Source organism: Colias eurytheme, chromosome 9 (genome assembly GCF_061535395.1).
Source record: "Colias eurytheme isolate Ceu_HAF_F1 chromosome 9, ilColEury1 Martin Lab GWU primary, whole genome shotgun sequence".
NCBI classification, from domain to species: domain Eukaryota; kingdom Metazoa; phylum Arthropoda; class Insecta; order Lepidoptera; family Pieridae; genus Colias; species Colias eurytheme.
In genome coordinates this window covers 7046192-7065947 of record NC_142988.1, presented here as the reverse complement: position 1 = coordinate 7065947, position 19756 = coordinate 7046192, and the positions used below count along the sequence as shown (strand labels likewise).

The 19756-nt window shown below is 32.9% G+C and overlaps 3 protein-coding genes across 3 annotated transcripts; 2 read left to right on the top strand and 1 right to left on the bottom strand.

The window, feature by feature from the left end:
- Positions 1-481: 481 nt before the first annotated feature.
- LOC149905899 (protein RER1) lies at positions 482-3501 on the top strand. Its single transcript, XM_090105830.1, has 5 exons — positions 482-734; positions 1069-1173; positions 1638-1734; positions 2295-2518; positions 3315-3501. Exons 1-5 carry the CDS (start codon positions 660-662, stop codon positions 3396-3398), a joined length of 585 nt encoding a protein of 194 aa, XP_089961956.1. The 5' UTR covers positions 482-659; the 3' UTR covers positions 3399-3501.
- A 6579-nt stretch (positions 3502-10080) lies between these two features.
- On the top strand, positions 10081-13101 carry LOC149905898 (serine/threonine-protein phosphatase 2B catalytic subunit 3-like). The gene has a single exon (XM_090105252.1). The coding sequence runs from the start codon at positions 10325-10327 to the stop codon at positions 11810-11812; it is 1488 nt and encodes a 495-aa protein (XP_089961378.1). The 5' UTR covers positions 10081-10324; the 3' UTR covers positions 11813-13101.
- Positions 13102-15554: 2453 nt separating this feature from the next.
- On the bottom strand, positions 15555-17072 carry PIG-P (phosphatidylinositol glycan anchor biosynthesis class P). Its single transcript, XM_090105861.1, has 3 exons — positions 16714-17072; positions 16384-16506; positions 15555-16169 (listed from the first exon to the last, which is right to left on the bottom strand). Exon 3 carries the CDS (start codon positions 16049-16051, stop codon positions 15572-15574), a length of 480 nt encoding a protein of 159 aa, XP_089961987.1. The 5' UTR covers positions 16052-16169; positions 16384-16506; positions 16714-17072; the 3' UTR covers positions 15555-15571.
- Positions 17073-19756: the final 2684 nt, after the last annotated feature.

Here is a 19756-nt window from a genome sequence, read left to right as displayed (position 1 = left end):
AAGAAATATTAATAGGAATAACAAGATTTCCTTTTATTATCGTTGGTTTAAATCTCAGGAAATACTTTGAATCATGTCTTTGTAGCACATATTCTTCCTTAGATCACAGAGCAAGTAATGTAGTACCTTAGCTGCTACGAGGACTCGTATAAGTATAAAAATTGCAAAATTGCCAATGCATATAAATTAAAAAAAGGGCATCGCCGTCGTGGCATAAAGAAGATTTTATTAACTTATGTGAAAATATGAGGATCCACATCACGCCTATTGTGCTACAAGGATATTTTGGAGCGAGAGGTTTCCCTAATTACGCTATGTCATTTTTCTTATCCTATTTCAATACCAATTCATCCAAAACATATTTTAGAATTTAATAAACATTCATGTTATAGAATAATAAAATATTCTTAAAACCTATACGACCAATTTGCTTGTATCTACATCGATGTATAAAATTTAAAAACATCAAATGTCATTCAATATCAAAAGTGTGATGTGTAGTATTTTGTCAAATCGTGAGTCCTCGATAAATTTGATATTAATTGGCACATAAATGTATGTCTTTACAGAAATTATATAGAAATCTTATCCTCCAGAAAAAAACCTTTAAATTAATGTGATTGTATGCAGTGCTAGGATTCAAAAGTTAGAGTTACAATATGATGGACGGAAATGATTTAGGGTCTGATACAAGAAGAGGTTTTGTATCGCAAGGATGGACGCGTATTTCACAGGTTTTTACTATTTAAGTCATATTTAAAGAAGAATCAATAATATCTTTAAATGATAGGTATTTCATTAAGAAATAGCTGTGACAAACAGATTCATAATAGCAAGTAGAAATGCTTTGCTGTACTTACTTCAGTAAGTTATAATTATTCAAGTTTTGGGACATTAAGAATTTTTAAATTATAGCTTATTTGTTGTTGAGTAAATAGGCAATCGTATCATTACCTTCAAAAATACTTTGACATAGACTAAGCTAAGAGAACATTTATATATACCCATGACACAAACATAAATGTAATAAAATTTTAATTACAAAACGAATTAATTTATATATTACAGATTTATCAAGGACTGTTAGATAAATGGACACCTCATACAAAAAGTAGATGGGCAGCAGCTATTCTACTTATATTAGTATTCATTCTCAGAGTATTCTTAAAACAAGTGAGTATTGTTGCAATTCTACATTAACATTCAACTTGTGTGGAAAATTTTATACACATTCTATTGTCTGTCTCTTATTTGGATGTAATTTGGTATATAGATAGCTTGACCTGAGAAAATAAATTGGATAGGTTTTATTCCAGAAATCCCACGGGAACTTGAACTGTGTGGGTTCTTCTTTTACTATGTGGGTGAGGTCTTGGGCGGAAAGTTAGTAATTCATATAATATATACAGAGGAAATGTATTTTTTTTTGTTTCATAAATTATGTTATTTCATGTATGAAATGTACATAATAACACTACTCAATGTGTAATGTAATGAATTAGTCAATACAATGAATAAAAATTCCTAAATTAAATCCAATCACCAAAACATACTTAACACAGTCTGATCAGTAAACAGACTGAACACATAAGGACCTTGCATAACTTTGATGTTTATATTATGTTTTTTGTTTTTAGGGATGGTATATAGTCACCTATGCACTAGGAATCTATCATTTAAATTTATTTATTGCATTTTTGACACCAAAGATTGATCCAGCCATGGATTTTGATGGTAAGTTATTGTGTTATTAAATGCACCCCATAATTAAGCGTTCTTCTCAACTACCAGCCGCAGGGGCAATATTGGTTGTATGGCGGTTGGAGAAATAACTTCAGCTGTTCTCCAAATTGCCCCTACTTACCTATACACATCACAATTAAGGAGCCAATTAAGGCCGTAATTGCAATATTGTCCCTGCTGCAGGTATGTTAGTAGCCCTCATTATTAGAGTATAACTCTGTTTCATCTATAATTCATTTGAAGTTTGGTGGATTTTTTATGAAGTATTTTAGATATCTGTAAAAATAAAGCTGTAAACAAAATTTTGAATTTAAATTTAAATTTTCAAATTATTCACACTTGCAAGACATATTTGGATGATAGTTGATACATGATTTATCAATAAAATTATTTTATGCTTAGATAATAATGTATAGTAATGATTGTACTATACTGCTGCACTGTTTTAGAACGCTAATGAACATAAACTATTTAAAATAGCATAATGATAATGAAGATATTTAAAGAAATTGTGTTAAACAAAGTTTACAGTCTTATGTTCTATTTTTCAGGAGATGATGAGAATGGTCCAGCTCTCCCGACAAGATCCACGGAAGAGTTTCGGCCATTTATCCGAAGATTGCCCGAGTTTAAATTTTGGCTATCTGTAACCAAAAGTACCATATTTGCCTTTGGATGCACATTCATTGATGCCTTTAATATACCAGTGTTCTGGCCTATTTTAGTAATGTATTTCATAACTCTATTTTGTATTACAATGAAGAGGCAAATCAAGGTGAGTTGTAATTTTGTTGATAAAAATATTATCAATTATCATAATTCAATTTAGTTCCTATCAAATTATGCATGAACCTAAAGAAAACAGTTTTTTAAATTACAATATTACCGTTGTGTTAAGAAGTAATAAAAAACTAATCAACTTTCTGCTTTCTTATATCAAAATGTGAAAGTATCTCTATCTCTTTTATCTCTGTTACATTTTCACAAGTTATTAGTTATTGATCAGTGATACTTTGATTAATGATGTTAAAAAGTTAGATATATTCTTTTTTCATACAATGGAAAATAAAATATGTAGTATTATCAGTATCAAGTACAATAAAAATGATAAAATAGGTAACAACATAACTATGCCCGATTATATTATAAAAACGTAATAAACTGTATGTCTGTCTGTCTCATCTTCTTCACGCCTCAACCACTGAACCGTTTTTTATGAAATTGTGTACCAAATATAGTTTGTGAACTGAGAAAGGATTAAGGATAATTTTTATCCCGAACGAGCCAAGTGCGGGTGGAAAGCTAGTTTAATTTCAAAAAATATATTTCAAGTATCAACTTCTTACTTACAACCGTTTTTTAATAGAGTTGAACTCTCACCCAGTGCAGCTTCACATACATAAATAAATTCAATAAAGCATGTCCAATGAATAATAGATCTTATATAATCCTCATCTATTCATTAATTGTAGCACTAACCATTTCACATTATATTTGGGTTGTAAATGATCAATTTATTAGATTCAGGTTGCAGTTATCAAAAGAGGCAGTAAATTTGTTTTATTTTACAGCACATGATCAAGTACCGCTACTTGCCATTCACCCACAGCAAGCCCAAATACAAAACGGTAGATTCAACAGTGACTGTGAACTGACGACGTGAATCCGAACTCCTCACACAGTGCCGCGAGTTGAGTTACTTGAAAACTGTTGTATACCAACTTATGTTTATAGAAATACAGTTTATATTGTAATGTTTTTCATTTTTAATTTAATTATTAGTTTTATATACATTTATTTATGGTTTATTTTAAAAGTCGAATATCATAGCTTAATATAGATAAATATATTAAACTAAGATTATAATATTATGTGTTTGTAAATCAATGTTACTGTAATATTTTATTATAATTTTACGTTGGAAAGAAGAATATTTTTAGCAAAATAATAAGAAATGAAAACATGCATTCCATTAAATTGAGTATTATTTTTAAAGATCTGCACATACTTTTAATATTTCATGTTGACTCATTATAGCATTTAACTCAGAGCAAGTAATATTATAAGATACTTAATATGTTGTTATTGCTTATTATAAAATAAATGGAAGTATTATGATTAGATTAAAAAATAACGAAGTCACTAATGAATCATTACGTCGGGAAATTATAGATGAAATACTAGCGGTCCGCCCCGGCTTCGCCCGTGGTACATATGAAAAATAGATGTTGGCCGATTCTCAGACTTACCCGATATGCACAGAAAATTTCATGAGAATCGGTCCACCCCTTTTCGGAGGAGTATGCAGACTAACATTGTGACACGAGAATTTTATATATAAGATTATTATTATTTTTATTAAATAAATAAGATTTTGTTTGGATACATTATAGAATCGATATTAATATTTTTATAATAGCATACTTAATATAAAAATATATATGGGCGGGGTTTTAAAATCATGCGTTAATTAGATATGGAGCAACAGTTTGACCTTTACATGCTCACCCTTCCCTATATCTTTCCTGTACCTACGATAGGTACCCTACACCTTTCCTGATTTTTTCATGTGTAAAACCGAAACAAGGAGGAATGATCACCTGTTAAAAATAAAAATAAAACTAATACATATAAGCTTTCGTTATCGATTGATTTTAAGAGTTTCCTTATTTTAATGTCGTATTTTGTGCTATTTTTATCCAGCAAGTTTATTTTTATAAATTATACCAGTCCAATGATTTCAAGGCTCAAGCAGAGGTAAGCTTATGGTAGGTACAGGGGCCGTGGGTATCTTTGGAAGATTTCCCCACTATAAAAAAAAGGTACATATTTTGTAGTTGGTATCAATCACGTGTAGTTGTGATTCTATGACTTCAATAAAAAGGCGTTAAATACTACATTAACAATTTACATTGTTGTATAATTTCTTTCCGTATTTTATTGATTGATTGAAACGCTAGTGTATTTTAAAAGTCCAAAATCGTCATTAAATCCATACTAATATTATAAATGCGACAGTAACTCTGTCTGTCTGTCTGTTACTCAATCACGCCTGAACTACTGAACCAATTTGCATGAAATTTGGTATAGAGATATTTTGATACCCGAGAAAGGACAGAGGATAGGTTTTATCTCGGAAATCCTGCGGGAACGGGTTTTTCTCTGAAAACGCGGGCGGAAAGCTAGTTCCCTATAAATGTGGCACTCCTCAAACGAGCTCTCTGGCAATATGGCTTGGGACCACAAAACGAATCGAATTCTACCTCTTTCTCTGTTTATAGCAGAGGGTTTGGTTAAATTAATACTTCACAGAGAATCCTAGAAAGTTCTATTCTAGAGGTAATTTTTAAATACCAATACTACCTACTAGGGCTACTACAATATGTACAACTTCTGTTTTAAATCATACGCCATAGCCGTATAAATATGTGTGTGCAGTATGCACTATATGTTTGACTAACAAAATAATCCACAATATACATATTATATCTACATCGTAAGTCCGTTAGGTAGGTACTTATTAGTTACTATCACAGTTACTTTGTAGGTACCTATCTAAGGTACCTATATTATAATAATTTATTGCGGATGTCAATTTTTTTACTTAATAATATTTTGTGCATTGAGAAAAAAATTCGTAAGTTTAAATAAATTATTGAGTTGTTACAATTTGTACTTATTTCTTCTACTGAACCAGATAATAATGCTGAAGTTCAAAATAGAAATAGGTAGAAAAACATTTTATTTGCCACCATGTACTTACCGGAATGAAATGAGGATAAGATATTCTTTGACGACATCCAGGGGACCCAGGTAGTGAAAACCATAAAAATAAATAATTCATACAATATTACTTAATTACTACAAAAAAGATAGGTAATCTAGATTCTAGGTACCTATGTACCGCTTGCGGTCGCTTGCCAAGCGAATAAACCCTACTTAACGCTGTGTTATTTCTTTTAATTTTAAAAAAGTATTCGAAAATATAAAGCTTTTTACGGCAAAGGCCAACTGTAGCATAGAACATGTACGCAGCGGCGGCCTTAGGGGGTGGCGAACGGGGCAATCGCCCGGGGCCTCGCTCTTGCAGGGGCCTCGCGCAACAAGCAACCACCCAAGCAAATTTAAAAAATTGAAAATGTGTGCGTGTACTGAGTATGTTCATGCGTGTGTATGAAGGAAACGACGATATTATCTCGGTGCTGAAATACATAATAGAAAACAAATTAACTGAAGTTTACCCCACTATCGAAATAGTCCTGAGAATTATTGCCACCACACCTGTGACAGTTGCGTCTGCTGAAAGGAGTTTTTCGAGGCTTAAAATTATTAAAACATATTTGAGGAATTCGATGACACAAGATCGGCTTTCAGCCCTTGCTATTCTTTCAATCGAAAGTGACGTAGCTCATTCGTTGGATTATTGTGCTTTAATTAAAGATTTTAGCCTTAGGAAAAGCCGCAAACATCAATTTTAAAATTTATCATCTCTGTATTTGTTAATTTGGTAAATCTTTCTATGTATTAATATACAGGGTGTCCCAAAAAGTAGTGATATACTGAAGCTAGGAGATAGAGGACCTAGAGGGCTATCCGAATCACCCCCATGTATGTTATGCGATTTTTCGTATTTTCGGAGTTATGAAATTTTTTTTCAATTTTTCATCTATCGCTGAGTACGATGAGATTTTTATTTATGGTGACGTCAATTATTGCGAAAGATGCTTGATTTTTTTTTGTGTGCTAAGCTGAAAGATAGGCCAATTCAGTATGGCAACATTTACTATCGTTAGATCTTTGAATGGAATAAAAAAAGAATTAAATTCCAAGAAAGATAAAATTACCCAGTATGTTCACCACTTCAAGGGCCCGTAAAAAAATAAAATCACATAAAAAAAGTTTTCCGTTTGGCTTTTAAAAACTTGCTCTATCTATCAGGTAGCTACCCTGAAAATTTAATTTTATTATTCAGAAGGCTTCAATCGAAAAATTGATAGATAGAGCAAGTTTTTAAAAGCCAAATGGAAAACTTTTTTTATGTGACTTCATTTTTTTATGGGCCCTTGAAGTTGTGAACATACTTGGTAATTTCATATTTCTTGGCATTTAATTCTTTTTTTATTCCATTCGAAGATCTAACGATAGTAAATGTTACCATACTGAATTGGCCTCTCTTTCAGCTTAGCACACATAAAAAATCAAGCATCTAGCGCAATAATTCACGTCACCATAAATAAAAATCTCATCGTACTCAGCGATAGATGAAAAATTGAAAAAAATGTCATAACTCCGAAAATACGAAAAATCGCATAACATACATGGGGGTGATTCGGATAGCCCTCTAGGTCCTCTACCTCCCAGCTTCCGTTCATCACTACTTTTTGGGACACCCTGTATAAATATTATAAAACTCAAATTTTATTCATTTGTATAACTTTATCATTTCTCCTCAAATATGACAAATACCTAAACCAAACAACCAGACCTACTTTCGCATCACATACATTTCACAAAGAGCAAAGGGCCTGCCGCCCGGAGCCTCGCAATGGGTAAGGCCGCCGCTGCATGTACGTAAGCCTAGATAATATTTAAAACCGTGAGCAGGTACAAAAGAAGCAATAGCACGTGCATTTGAAGAGAATATCCATCAGAGAACATAATATATAGGTACTCAGGGGAGATATCCATAATCTTCCATAGGATGGACTTCCGTATATTCAATGTAGGTACTCTATGATGGACTTATTATGAAAAACACCAAGCGCGTGACAATGTATCGACAACTGCAGCAGTCATCAGTCATCGTACTGAAATAATTTCATTCATCCTACAAGTAACATAAATACATACATTTGGTACCTAATCTATACTAATATTATAAAGCTGAAGAGTTTGTTTGTTTGTTTGAACGCGCTAATCTCGGGAACTACTGGTCCGATTTGAAAAATTCTTTCGGTGTTAGATAGCTCATTTATCGAGGAAGGCTATAGGCTATATACCATCACGCTACGACCAACAGGAGAGGAGCCACGGGGGTGAAACCGCGCGGAGCGGCTAGTTCTATATAAGTATAAAAATCACTAAGGTCAACTGGGGGAAATGCGTCACATTTTTCGTTTGTTGACTTTCATGACCCACAAAAGTTAAACTATGAAGTCCTTTTAAAAAACTTCATCATATATGTCTTTAGTAACTAATTATGTTCAAGATATAATTATTAATAGCTTTATTTAAGAGTAACGCATATAAAAGTTATCAGAGGCTTACTCTACTCTACGGTTACACAATACACATGTATCATGCTAACAAGTAACATTGTATTCATATTACGATTAATGATCGAAAATAAGCCTACTAAATCCATTACTTGGCTCAGCTAACAATACAAGATAAGATTTTCAAATATTTGAGAGAGATGTTTTGTCGCTCCGTTACATCTTTCCTATGATAACCGATTGTTAGCGTTATCATACGTCGTCCAATGTAGTGTAGTATTTTTATCTTTAGCGGCTATTTATAACTCTAGGGTAATAATTGCTTTGCTAAACCGCGGTTAAATATACTTACATTCACATAATTATAGGATTGTTCTGCAATCTGATACTTTACTAAGATTTTGTTAAGATCTACGCTTTAATTTGACAAAAAAAGAGCGTGTGTGCCGAGAACATGTGTCAGAAGAGAAACTTCTTTGGCAAGATTAAAAGATACCAAAATCGAGGCCTTACTCCATGACGTGACCTTGAAATTTTACTCTAACCAGGCCGTAAGAAGTTTCACTTCAAAAAACTAAAGAATCATTACCTATATTTTTTACTAGCTGCGCCCCGCAGCTTCAACCACGCGCGTGATTAAATTTTCCTTTTAATTCATATGTCACTATGGGAATAACGGTAAAAAAATAGTAACTTCTTATAACAACAGCTATCTGTCTGTGAAAGTCCCGTTAAAATCGGTCCAGCCGTTCCTGAGATTGCCAGAAAAAACAGGCAGACAAAAATTTAAAAAAATTACTATTTTGCAATATGTACAGTGTATACATGAATACAAGAAATACTTATTCCAAATAAAATTAATAGTAGTAATGTAATTTCCATATAAAACCTTCCTTCTTATGTATCATGTATGTTTTTATTCTGCAAGTAATTGTAGGTAAGGAGGTATTTATGAAAGAATAGAGAGAGACTACCTATAAACTAAGCCCATGTAAAACAATAGTATTATACCTCAATACATATAACTGATATTCTCTACCAACCAACCTACCTATTTTAAAAAGACAAAAGTGTATCTACGCTGAATTTAGTTGTTGAACTCATCCGTGGCTCATATTCGTATTATTCTTTTCCCGCCTCATTTCATATTCATGTGCTATAAATTACAATGATTACTTCATGCTGCTATAAATACTTCTACACCTTTACAATAATTTTAATGTTACTACAATGTGGTAAGGTATCTGAGGTAAGGTAGGTTACAATTATTACAAAATACCTACGCAAAGAAAAATTTACATACATTTCATGAAAGTGAGTCATTGTTCTATTAGGCTGTTTATGATGTTTAACGACTATAATAAAAATAAAAAATTATTTACTAAACTGTAAGTGTATTTAATAAACTGAGATATTGCAATTTTTAATTACATTACAGACCTATTACCTAGGTATCTACAGTATTGTGTATGGTTGCCTGGAAGAGACGGCTACTAAAGTCATAAGTCCGCCAATTGTGCTTGTCTCTCTCATTTGTATGTCTTTTTCCTATTATATTTGTAATGGTGTACATTTATGCGTTTTCATTCATTCATTCAGTATTAAGACAATCTTCCACTTAATTAAATTGAAATTATATTATTCAATATTACATATTTTAAGAATAAAATGTTTATTTTGTCAATAAGTCATGATTTTTCAATATTATAAAATTTTAAAAGGCCGTGAAAATCAACCATTTATGGGGGTAGAAAAGAAGAAACACTATAAATTTCACTGTTCGCAGTTCAAGGTCACATTTAACGTGAATGTAAATTTAGCTAAAAACTTCTTTATTTTAATTAGTTTTAGTTCTTATTCATAACTTAATTTACCCTTTTACCTGAATTCTTTATACAATAATAATTTACGTTCTAATATTCAATAAAAATACAAATATTTTAAGTGCAGCTCTCAAGTTACCGAATATCTAATTTTAATATTGATATTTTAAACTCAAAAGGACCATATTTTTTTTAAGAAAGCAGTAAGTATGTTTGAATAATTATTTTCGTATAAATTACATTTTATTTTGACCTAGATAAGCTTTTATGAAATGGCAACATTGGTTCTATTGCAAAAATACTGGCAACAACACAGCTACCTGATTTTGCCAGTGTTAATATTTCAGTTTCAAAAGTAATAAAACGCGCTCGATATCCCTGTTTATTTTATTGACCACTCGCCAGATGTTTGCGCATTGTTTCTCAGTGCGCAGTAGTTTCTCTCTCGTGAAATCGGGATTCTGATTTAGTATTATATCTATTCTGCCATTTTGAAAATAGTGGCGTGTATGGATTAGACCTAGTGTTTTTTATGTGACAAATATGTCCGGGAGCAATGAAAAAGTTTCGACTACGCAGCGTATGATCCAAAGTGTTGCTTTCCCTCCCAGCCATAAGCTCACTGTATCTGAAGTATTCGATGAGAAAACTGGGAAACCTCTACCAGATGTACTGAAGCAACATTTTATCTTAGAGGGTAGGATTGAGGAAAATGCGGCTTTACGAATTATTCAAGATGGTGCCACCCTTTTGCGATCAGAAAAAACTATGATCGAAATTGATTCACCGGTGACCGTGTGCGGGGACGTCCATGGCCAGTTTTACGATTTGATGAAATTATTCGAAGTGGGAGGTTCTCCTTCATGCACCAAGTATTTATTCTTAGGTGATTATGTCGATCGAGGTTATTTTAGTATAGAATGTGTGCTCTACCTTTGGGCTTTGAAATTATGTTACCCGAAAACATTATTTCTGTTACGCGGCAATCACGAGTGTCGACACTTGACAGAATATTTTACCTTCAAACAAGAATGTAAAATCAAGTACTCGGAAAAGGTGTACGATGCTTGTATGGAGGCTTTCGATTGCTTACCTCTTGCTGCTCTTATGAACCAGCAGTTCCTATGTGTACATGGAGGGCTATCTCCAGAAATCAACAGCTTAGACGATATTCGTAAACTAGATAGATTCAAAGAACCACCTGCATTTGGAGCTATGTGTGATTTGCTGTGGTCAGATCCTTTGGAGGATTTTGGAAATGAGCAAAATGCTGAACATTTTTCGCACAACTCTGTGAGAGGTTGTTCATATTTCTATAGCTATGCTGCTTGTTGTGATTTTCTCCAAAGAAATAATTTATTATCTATCATCCGTGCACATGAAGCCCAAGATGCTGGCTACCGAATGTATCGTAAAAGCCAAACAACTGGCTTTCCAAGTCTTATCACCATTTTCTCTGCTCCTAACTACTTGGATGTTTACAATAACAAAGCTGCTGTTCTCAAGTATGAGAATAATGTCATGAACATCAGGCAATTTAACTGCTCACCTCATCCATATTGGTTACCCAACTTTATGGATGTTTTTACCTGGTCTCTTCCATTTGTTGGTGAGAAAGTTACAGAAATGCTGGTCAATGTCTTAAATATTTGTTCTGATGATGAGCTTATGTCAGAAGGTGATGATGCATTGGAGGAAGCTAATCTCAGGAAAGAAGTCATACGTAACAAAATTCGTGCCATTGGAAAGATGGCTCATGTGTTCTCTGTGCTACGTGAAGAAAGTGAATCTGTACTCCAGCTTAAAGGGCTCACACCTACTGGTGCATTACCTCTTGGAGCCCTATCAGGAGGAAAAACTTCATTAAAGAATGCTCTACAGGGCTTCTCTCCTAACCACAAGATTACCTCTTTTGCTGAGGCTAAAGGGTTGGATGCCATTAATGAGCGTATGCCACCGCGGCGTGACGGTCAGCGCACACCAGAAGTACAGGACAAGAAACCACATGTTAACAGCAATGCACACTCGTGAAGTGCTCCTTGATGGTTCTCTTCGATCCGTACTTGTTTGTCCACAATAGGAGTGGTGGTGAAATATGTGTGAAGGAGACTTAAGCTTTGGAATGATATTTCACTTTCATGATAACTAGGTGGATTTGAAGGGAATTTTCATAGATACTAAATATTTTAAAATTTGGATTTAACTTTTTTTCAATAGCTAAAATTAAAATTTCTCTTAAGATATTATCTTTCGATATTTAAAATATATCAGATCTGCAGGCAACAAATTTGTTTAGTCAATTAAATAATAAGGTTGCACATTTATTTATAATGCGCTGCACTGTTTAATTTTTGGTAATGTAATGTTAAATTTTTCATATGAAAAAAAGACATGATATTGTAATATAAATTTATTCAGATTATCTTCTTATATTCTACATTGTTATCTACATTAGTGAAAATTAGACATGTCTATAATTTTCAAAGCATAATTAGCTGTGATATTAAGCGAAGATCAATGTATTATTTAATAGCAATTTGCTAGGGGAGTACAGGCATGTTCATTGGCTAATCATGCATTGAAATTGTAAAGTAAGTGGTGAAGTTCTCAGCTTGGGCGTGTCTTTATAATCTATTAAGTAATAAATAATTATGTACTATAGTGTTCAGCACATGGTGTATTGTTGCCAAACGTGTGTGCTGTGTAAATATGCCTTGTGCGTACACACACGTTATTGCAGCTTTAACACTTGAGATAAATATTACTCTCTTTAATATCTTTGCTACAAGTTGTACTTAATTGTATTTTATTGTACAAAATATATTAAATTACTATCTAAAATATACTTAAATTAATTTATATTTGGATGTATGCTGGCTCCTTGTTGCCTGCATGCAGCTGAACTTGTATGCTGGAACATCACATATTAAAGTTTCTTAGTCATAATGTTTCGGTATATAAGATGTAGCGGCTAGTCTAATTGCAGATTTTCTTACAGCTTCTATTTCATATTTCACTTAATTATTAATAATTATAAAGGTTTAATGACCTTATGCACTGTTGGAAAATCTCTTTTGGTCTGCCAAATATTCTTGATGCAATAAGTTAACATTGTGAATACTACAAGTGGCTTACATAACTTTCAAAGTCAGTTACTAAGTATTTTATCTCAATTTGGTGTGTAGTCCTTCATATGTTTCTGTACTTTTAAATAAATTCTACCTATGTAAAACTAACAATATATTTAATTTTATTTTGTACTAATCATGGGAAGTGTTGTTTTATCCTTATAAAATATATTAACATTGAGCTCCATTAAAGTATAGTTTCAATGTCCCATTGATTTATTGAAAGATTAAGGCATGAAGGTTACGAGTTACGACATTCACACAAATATTATACCGTCCTTTGGTACTTATTTTATAGAATTCAATGCGAATGAACAATGCCGCAATAGTCGCTTGTCGCAATATTATAATTATTGTAACGTAAGTAATAACTAATTATTGTCACACAATTTGAAATATTCTTACTACAAAAAATGTCTTGTAACATGCGATCAGCATTGCATGCTCAAAAATTATTTTACTAAAGTTATACAAGAATTTGAAGTAGTTATTTGACACAGTATGCAACACAAACACACGCATAAAAATCTGTGTTATTTTCTATCAGAAACTCAGACAGGAAGGATTTTACAAAATTTTTGTGTCATGTAGGTATAATAGAATGTGTGTGTATAATAGATACCTACTGTTTCTTCAACCATACTATAATAACATGATCTGGAAGATTAAATGATCCATTCTATTCCTAAAAGACTTGGTTCTATAAATACAGAAATAACGCAGATACACTTATGTAAATAAAATAATTAAGTGACACATTCGCTTACAGAATAAATTATTCCGTTGCCTTCATACGCATTACGAATATTTTCAGTTATATCTTCGACTTATGCAATAGCAATAATAATCTATTCCATTCATATTATGCACAGTGAACGATAGATTGATAATAAATTCTGAAAAATTCAATACATAGATCTCTATCTCACTAGTACTCATCAATAATATTTGGGATTAAGTTTATATATTATAAGTAATTAAAATCTGCCTAATTTATTTCTAAAAATGTCAAAATTGTTTAATATTTTTTATGATCGAGTTGCAAACATTATATTATATACCAGAACTAGCTCTCCACCCGAGACAATGCGCTTTATTACCTACTAGATTTCCGCCCGCGTTTTCAAAGGGAAACCCGCATAGTTACCGTTCCCGTGGGATTTCCGGGATAAAACCTATCCTATGTGTTAATCCAAGTTACCCTCTATATGTGTGCTAAATTTCATTGTAATCGGTTCAGTAGTTTTTACGTGAAAGAGTAACAAACATCCATACAAACTTTCGCCTTTATAATAGTATTAAGACTCTTCTAGCTGTTATTGCGGTAACAGTTATGATTATTATCTTTCTTCGTGATCTTATTTATCTCGATTCAATAATAATAATGTATCCAAGTTTTCTTACCGTGACGAAGGAACTTGCATACATAGGTACCTTCTCTATTGATCTAGTCAAACCTTTAACTACTTATTTTATATTTTACTAGCTGCTCCCCGCGGTTTCACCCCCGTGGCTCCGCTCCTGTTGGTCGTAGCGTGATGATATATAGCCTATAACCTTCCTCGATAAATGAGCTTTCTAACACCGAAATAATTTTTTAAATCGGACCAGTAGTTCCCGAGATTAGCGCGTTCAAACAAACAAACAAACTCTTCAGCTTTATAATATTAGTATAGATTAACGGATCCGGCAAACGTTGTTCTGCCATACTCTCAGACCTGCACACAAAATTTCATGAGAATCGGTCCAGCCATTTCGGACAGACGGACAACAAAGTGATCCTATAAGGGTTCCGTTTTTTCCTTTTGAGGTACGGAACCCTAAAAATAAGATAATTACACTAGCTGTCCCGGCAAACGTTTTCTGACTTACACTTATCATTTAGGGGTATGAAAAATAGATTTTGGTCTATTGTCAGATCTACCAATAGGCTTACAAAATTTTATGAGAATCGGTCAGTAGTTTCGAAGGAATATGGACTGAAGTAACTAACATTGTGACACGAGAATTTTATACATATTTAAATAAGAGATAAAGCTGTGTTTGTTTGAATGCGATCAACGCAGAGCTGGACCAATTTCAAATAATCTTCAGCGTTGGACACGTAGGTACGTGGTGTGCACAATCCCTGGGACCCTGGGACTAGTCGCGGCGCGGCGGACCACTAGTTCGTCTGGTCAGCAGAAGAAAAAAAGAATCATACTTGATCTCTGATGTAAAAAACGGTACCTAAATAAATCTAATTTAAAATTTGAAACTATGTGTGTGAAAATCATGAAAATGGTTCAACAGTTTTTGCGTGAAGGAGTTAAGTACAAACAAATATACAAACTTTCCCATTTATATATGTACATAAAAATGAAACCCGTTTCGCGTTGTCACGGCATCACGTGTGAACGGGTGGACCGATTTCGATAATTCTTTTTTTTATTATGTTCCTTGAAGTACGAGGATGGTTCTTATGTAGAGAAAACGTAAATATTATGAACCACGGGCGAAGCCGGGGCGGACCGCTAGTACCTAGGTAATTTATATATTTTGTCGTGTTAGTCTTTTGTTACAATTTAATTTGTTAATTTGTATACACTGCAGTGCGCTTTTTATCTTTGGGAAATATAGGTAAGTACGTCTAATAAAAACAAACGTAAATCATAACAAAGTTTTATTTTGAATCAAATAGATATAACTTTTTACACACATATCGCATATCAATATCATGCAATTGACGTACAGTATTTTCATCATACTCTTGAGGCAAAGCAGAGTAATGATTTTTCATACATTTTTTTTCATTTGTACATATACAAAAGGTTGGTTTACACTCACGGTTTTTATTATTGTTACAATGAGTACTGCTAAATTTATCACAAATAGTGCTTTTACTGTCAATTGGGCATGTCAATTTTAAATTAGCACTAGGATAAATAATGAAAGCAAATAATGTCAATGCTACCAGACATTGTATTGGAACTGCTGTTGACCAATATTTTTGGGGGAAGTAGTAAATATTTAAATGATATAGATATTGATCTGGAATTATAGCCCATAAACAATAGACTGTTAAAAATGTTTTACTAAACAAATACATAAAAAAGCCATATAATGATCTTGCAGGGGTTGGTGCTGGTGTATGTTCTGGCATCTTGTCTGTCTATTAGTTACCATTAAACATGCCCATAGTTTTTGTCACTAAAATTAAATTTTGGAGAAATCCATTCACTGTTACCCGTAACCTTTTAAAGTCACTGCTTTCAAAATTTCTGTAAATATTAAGAAATATTTCTGTAAGTATCACAATATTGATATTAAATTTTAAGCCCATTCGTACCTTTTATGTAGGTAATTAAACTAAGTAAGAATAATTATTACATAAAAGGCTAATTATTACATAAAACAAGTAAGAATAATTATTACATAAAAGGCTTTTATGTAATAATTATTTTTACTTGTTTATAAAATAAAGTTTATACTTACACAATGAGATTGGCTTTGTCAGTTGAAATATTTCGTTCTACACCTTTTAATTCCTTATCTACATTCAATACTTCATAAGCCAATTGTGCATCATCAGAGGACGGGAATGGTATAGTTAAATACCTTTAATAAAAAGGAATATAGTGTTAGGTCATATACAACTTGTTCTTAAAATATATTACATTAATTTAAACTTTATACATAAGGAGCATAATAGATATAAAGTATGAAGTATTTGTCACAAATTTAAATGAATATGTTTTAGTTAATATAGTATTTTTGGTTAATTTATAGTGTGTGAGCAAAACTAAAACTATAAAAGTTACTTACACTTTTTTATTTTCTTCTGCCATAACTAGTACATATTTATTGAACTTAATATATTTATTTTCTATTTCTATGGACTGTTTTTAAAGTATAATATCAAAATTAATATTATGATTATGGTACTCTGTCTAATACATACTAATTGATGCTTTCTCATAAAACTTCTTACAATTCGACTTATAGTACAAAAGTAAAATGAATATTTTTTTTCTGATTCAATTCTCCCAATTAAAATATGAACTTAATTTCTAAAATATTGGGTTCACAAATCTAAACTAGTACAATCAAATGACATTATTTTGATAATGGGTATTGACTATTGGCAATGGCGATTGGCGGCTGTGATTGGCGGGTATGGTAACTGAATCGGCCGGAAATTGCAAATCGCAATGACATTGGACGTCAAATTGACACCTATGATCCAGAATATATATACTCAGCCTATGATAGTCTATTCATTGCAAGACTACATAGTGCAATTAAGCAATTACTTGCTCTGTGGAATAGTGCGCTTACTTACAAAATTTTATCGACTCTGGACACGTGATTCAAACCATCCTGACTTCTGAATTTCGTATGCTAATAAGGATGCTATATACTTTTAGGGCGGCTGCACATTGTAAGAATTTTTCTGTCAGAAAATTTCTGACGCCCGCCGGACACGCTCTTTTCATATATTTTGTGTTAGTTATGGACCCCGCATACCTGTGCTGCATACTATCAGAATTCTGACGTCCGCTTCTGATGAGTGCCGGATGCAAACGATCAGAAGTCAGAATTTTTTAAAAGGGGTGCCTCCATACATTTTGTGTAGACCTCGAACATCTGTCAGAAATTTCCATCAGATATTGAACGTGTATTGAACGGAAGCCGTGGAGAATGCACGCGTTTACTTTGCACGGCAAGACAAGATGACAGAAATGGAAGATTTGATTACGGAAATTGAAAAACGAAAAATAATTGATCATGGAATTTAGGTATTACATGTTTCATGTGAAATTGGCTGTCATGCAATCTTCTGCAACTGAGTGGTTAAACCCAGTATAGACGTTACATTTTATTTTTATTAACTAAGTAGATTATTGATGCTAATAAAAGTAACTGATCGTCATCCATTTTGTTTCATTTACTTACTTTTTGTACTTAGTTGTGTTTAGACTATTCCTACAATGCTGCCGGTCAACCGCGAACTAAACCTGTGAACTAAACTCATATTTGCCGGAAGAAAATTTCTGACAAGTGTGCGGTGTAATATCGACGAGCTTCCGAAATTTTCTGACAGAAAAATTCTTACAATGTGCGGCCGCCCTTAGGGACCCCACATACTTTCAGAATTCTGACGTGTCGGATGTCCGCTTCTGATGGGCGCCGGATCCAAACCACAAAACGATCGGACGTCAAAATTTTTCTGATCAGAAATTCGGAAGGCAGCCTTTCTGAGCAGCCTTTCCATCATGCTTTCCATACATTTTATATACACCACGCAATGCGCATCTGTCAGAAATTTCCATCAGATATAAATTGAAAAATGAAAATTATTGCTCATCCAATTTAGGTATAATAAGTTTCATGTGAAATTGGCTGTCATGAAATCTTCTGCAATTGAGTGGATAAACCCAGTATAGACGAACTTAGTAGAACAATAACGTAAATACAAAAATAATGAGTAACCGATCGTTATCCATTTTGTTACTTTTTTTTAAACCCAAGACTATACCTACTTGCCGGAAGGAAATTTCTGACAAGTGTGCGGTGTGGTGTCGACGGGTGTCCGAAATTTTCTGATGCTACGGCCACACTACCTTACCGTCTACCGGGCTGTTACCGCAATAATTATGGCATTATATTACCGTCTAAATTACTGCATGAACTGATGTGGTTACACTAGAGTTTACCTAGATATGTCGGTAATTATTGGCATTTGCCGCAGCAAAAAAAATATTAGTTAGGTAATAATTAATATATAATATGGTTTCTGTAACAATTCACCAAGGATTCTTTCTTTTTCAAAATGATTTTTTCTTTTTCAAATAATCTATTGTACTTGGAAATGATAAATTTTGTTTGATCCGACGCCACGCATCATTGTGTACACTGCGATTTTTATACTTAGTTCTTCTGTCGGGTATCCCAAAGAGAAGAATTCCAAGAATTCCAAAAATTAGCGCCATCGAGCGCTTTTTCACTTGACCATTACATGTCGGTCGATACGTGCGTCGCCGGTGAGCTCATATTGCACACTGGACAAACGGTAGTGTGGCCGCATACGCAATAATTACCGCGGTAATCTTCTTTGATGTGCGAAAGAATACCGCCGCCGGACCTATTGCCTACCGCCATTTATCATATTGATTGGCATTGTAGAATTATGGCCAAAAGTCGTGGTTACACCTAGGTGTTGTTAAAGTTGTGGCAATACTGTACTCCTAATAGTTCATTTACATATATCATGAATTCATTAGATAATTTTAGTTTTAATGAAAATAGCATTGTTGTTATATATTATATGGAGATAGTCTTAATCTAAAAAAACATGACATTGATATAGGATTTCAAAAAATGTTGAAAATTAGTAGTGAGACAAAATGCAAATTTATGTTGTGTACATTACCATATTTGCCTGGTTTGACACAAAATCAATATAGATTTATCTATAACATTAACTTAAAATTATATAATTTAACAAATCATCATAGTGATGCATTTAAATATATTTTGACATAAATTCATGTACAAAATCTTTTTGCTTGACAAGGAATACAGTGTATCTGCCATTTAGATATAAGAGAGAACTTGCTATGTTAATAGCATATAAAATTATTAACCAGTCTGGTACATGTTTGGTATCAGACCATCGATCTACTATAATTTTATGTAGTAGTAATTATATACATCAACCGAGGTTAAGTGTTGACGGACAAACTAGCCCTAAGCTAGATTTAAACTAGTATGTAAGACAACAGCTAAGCAGCCTTTTTCCATTGTACATCAAAATATTCAAGGCTTGGCTAGCAAATTATTAGAAATAGAATTATTTTTAAATCAT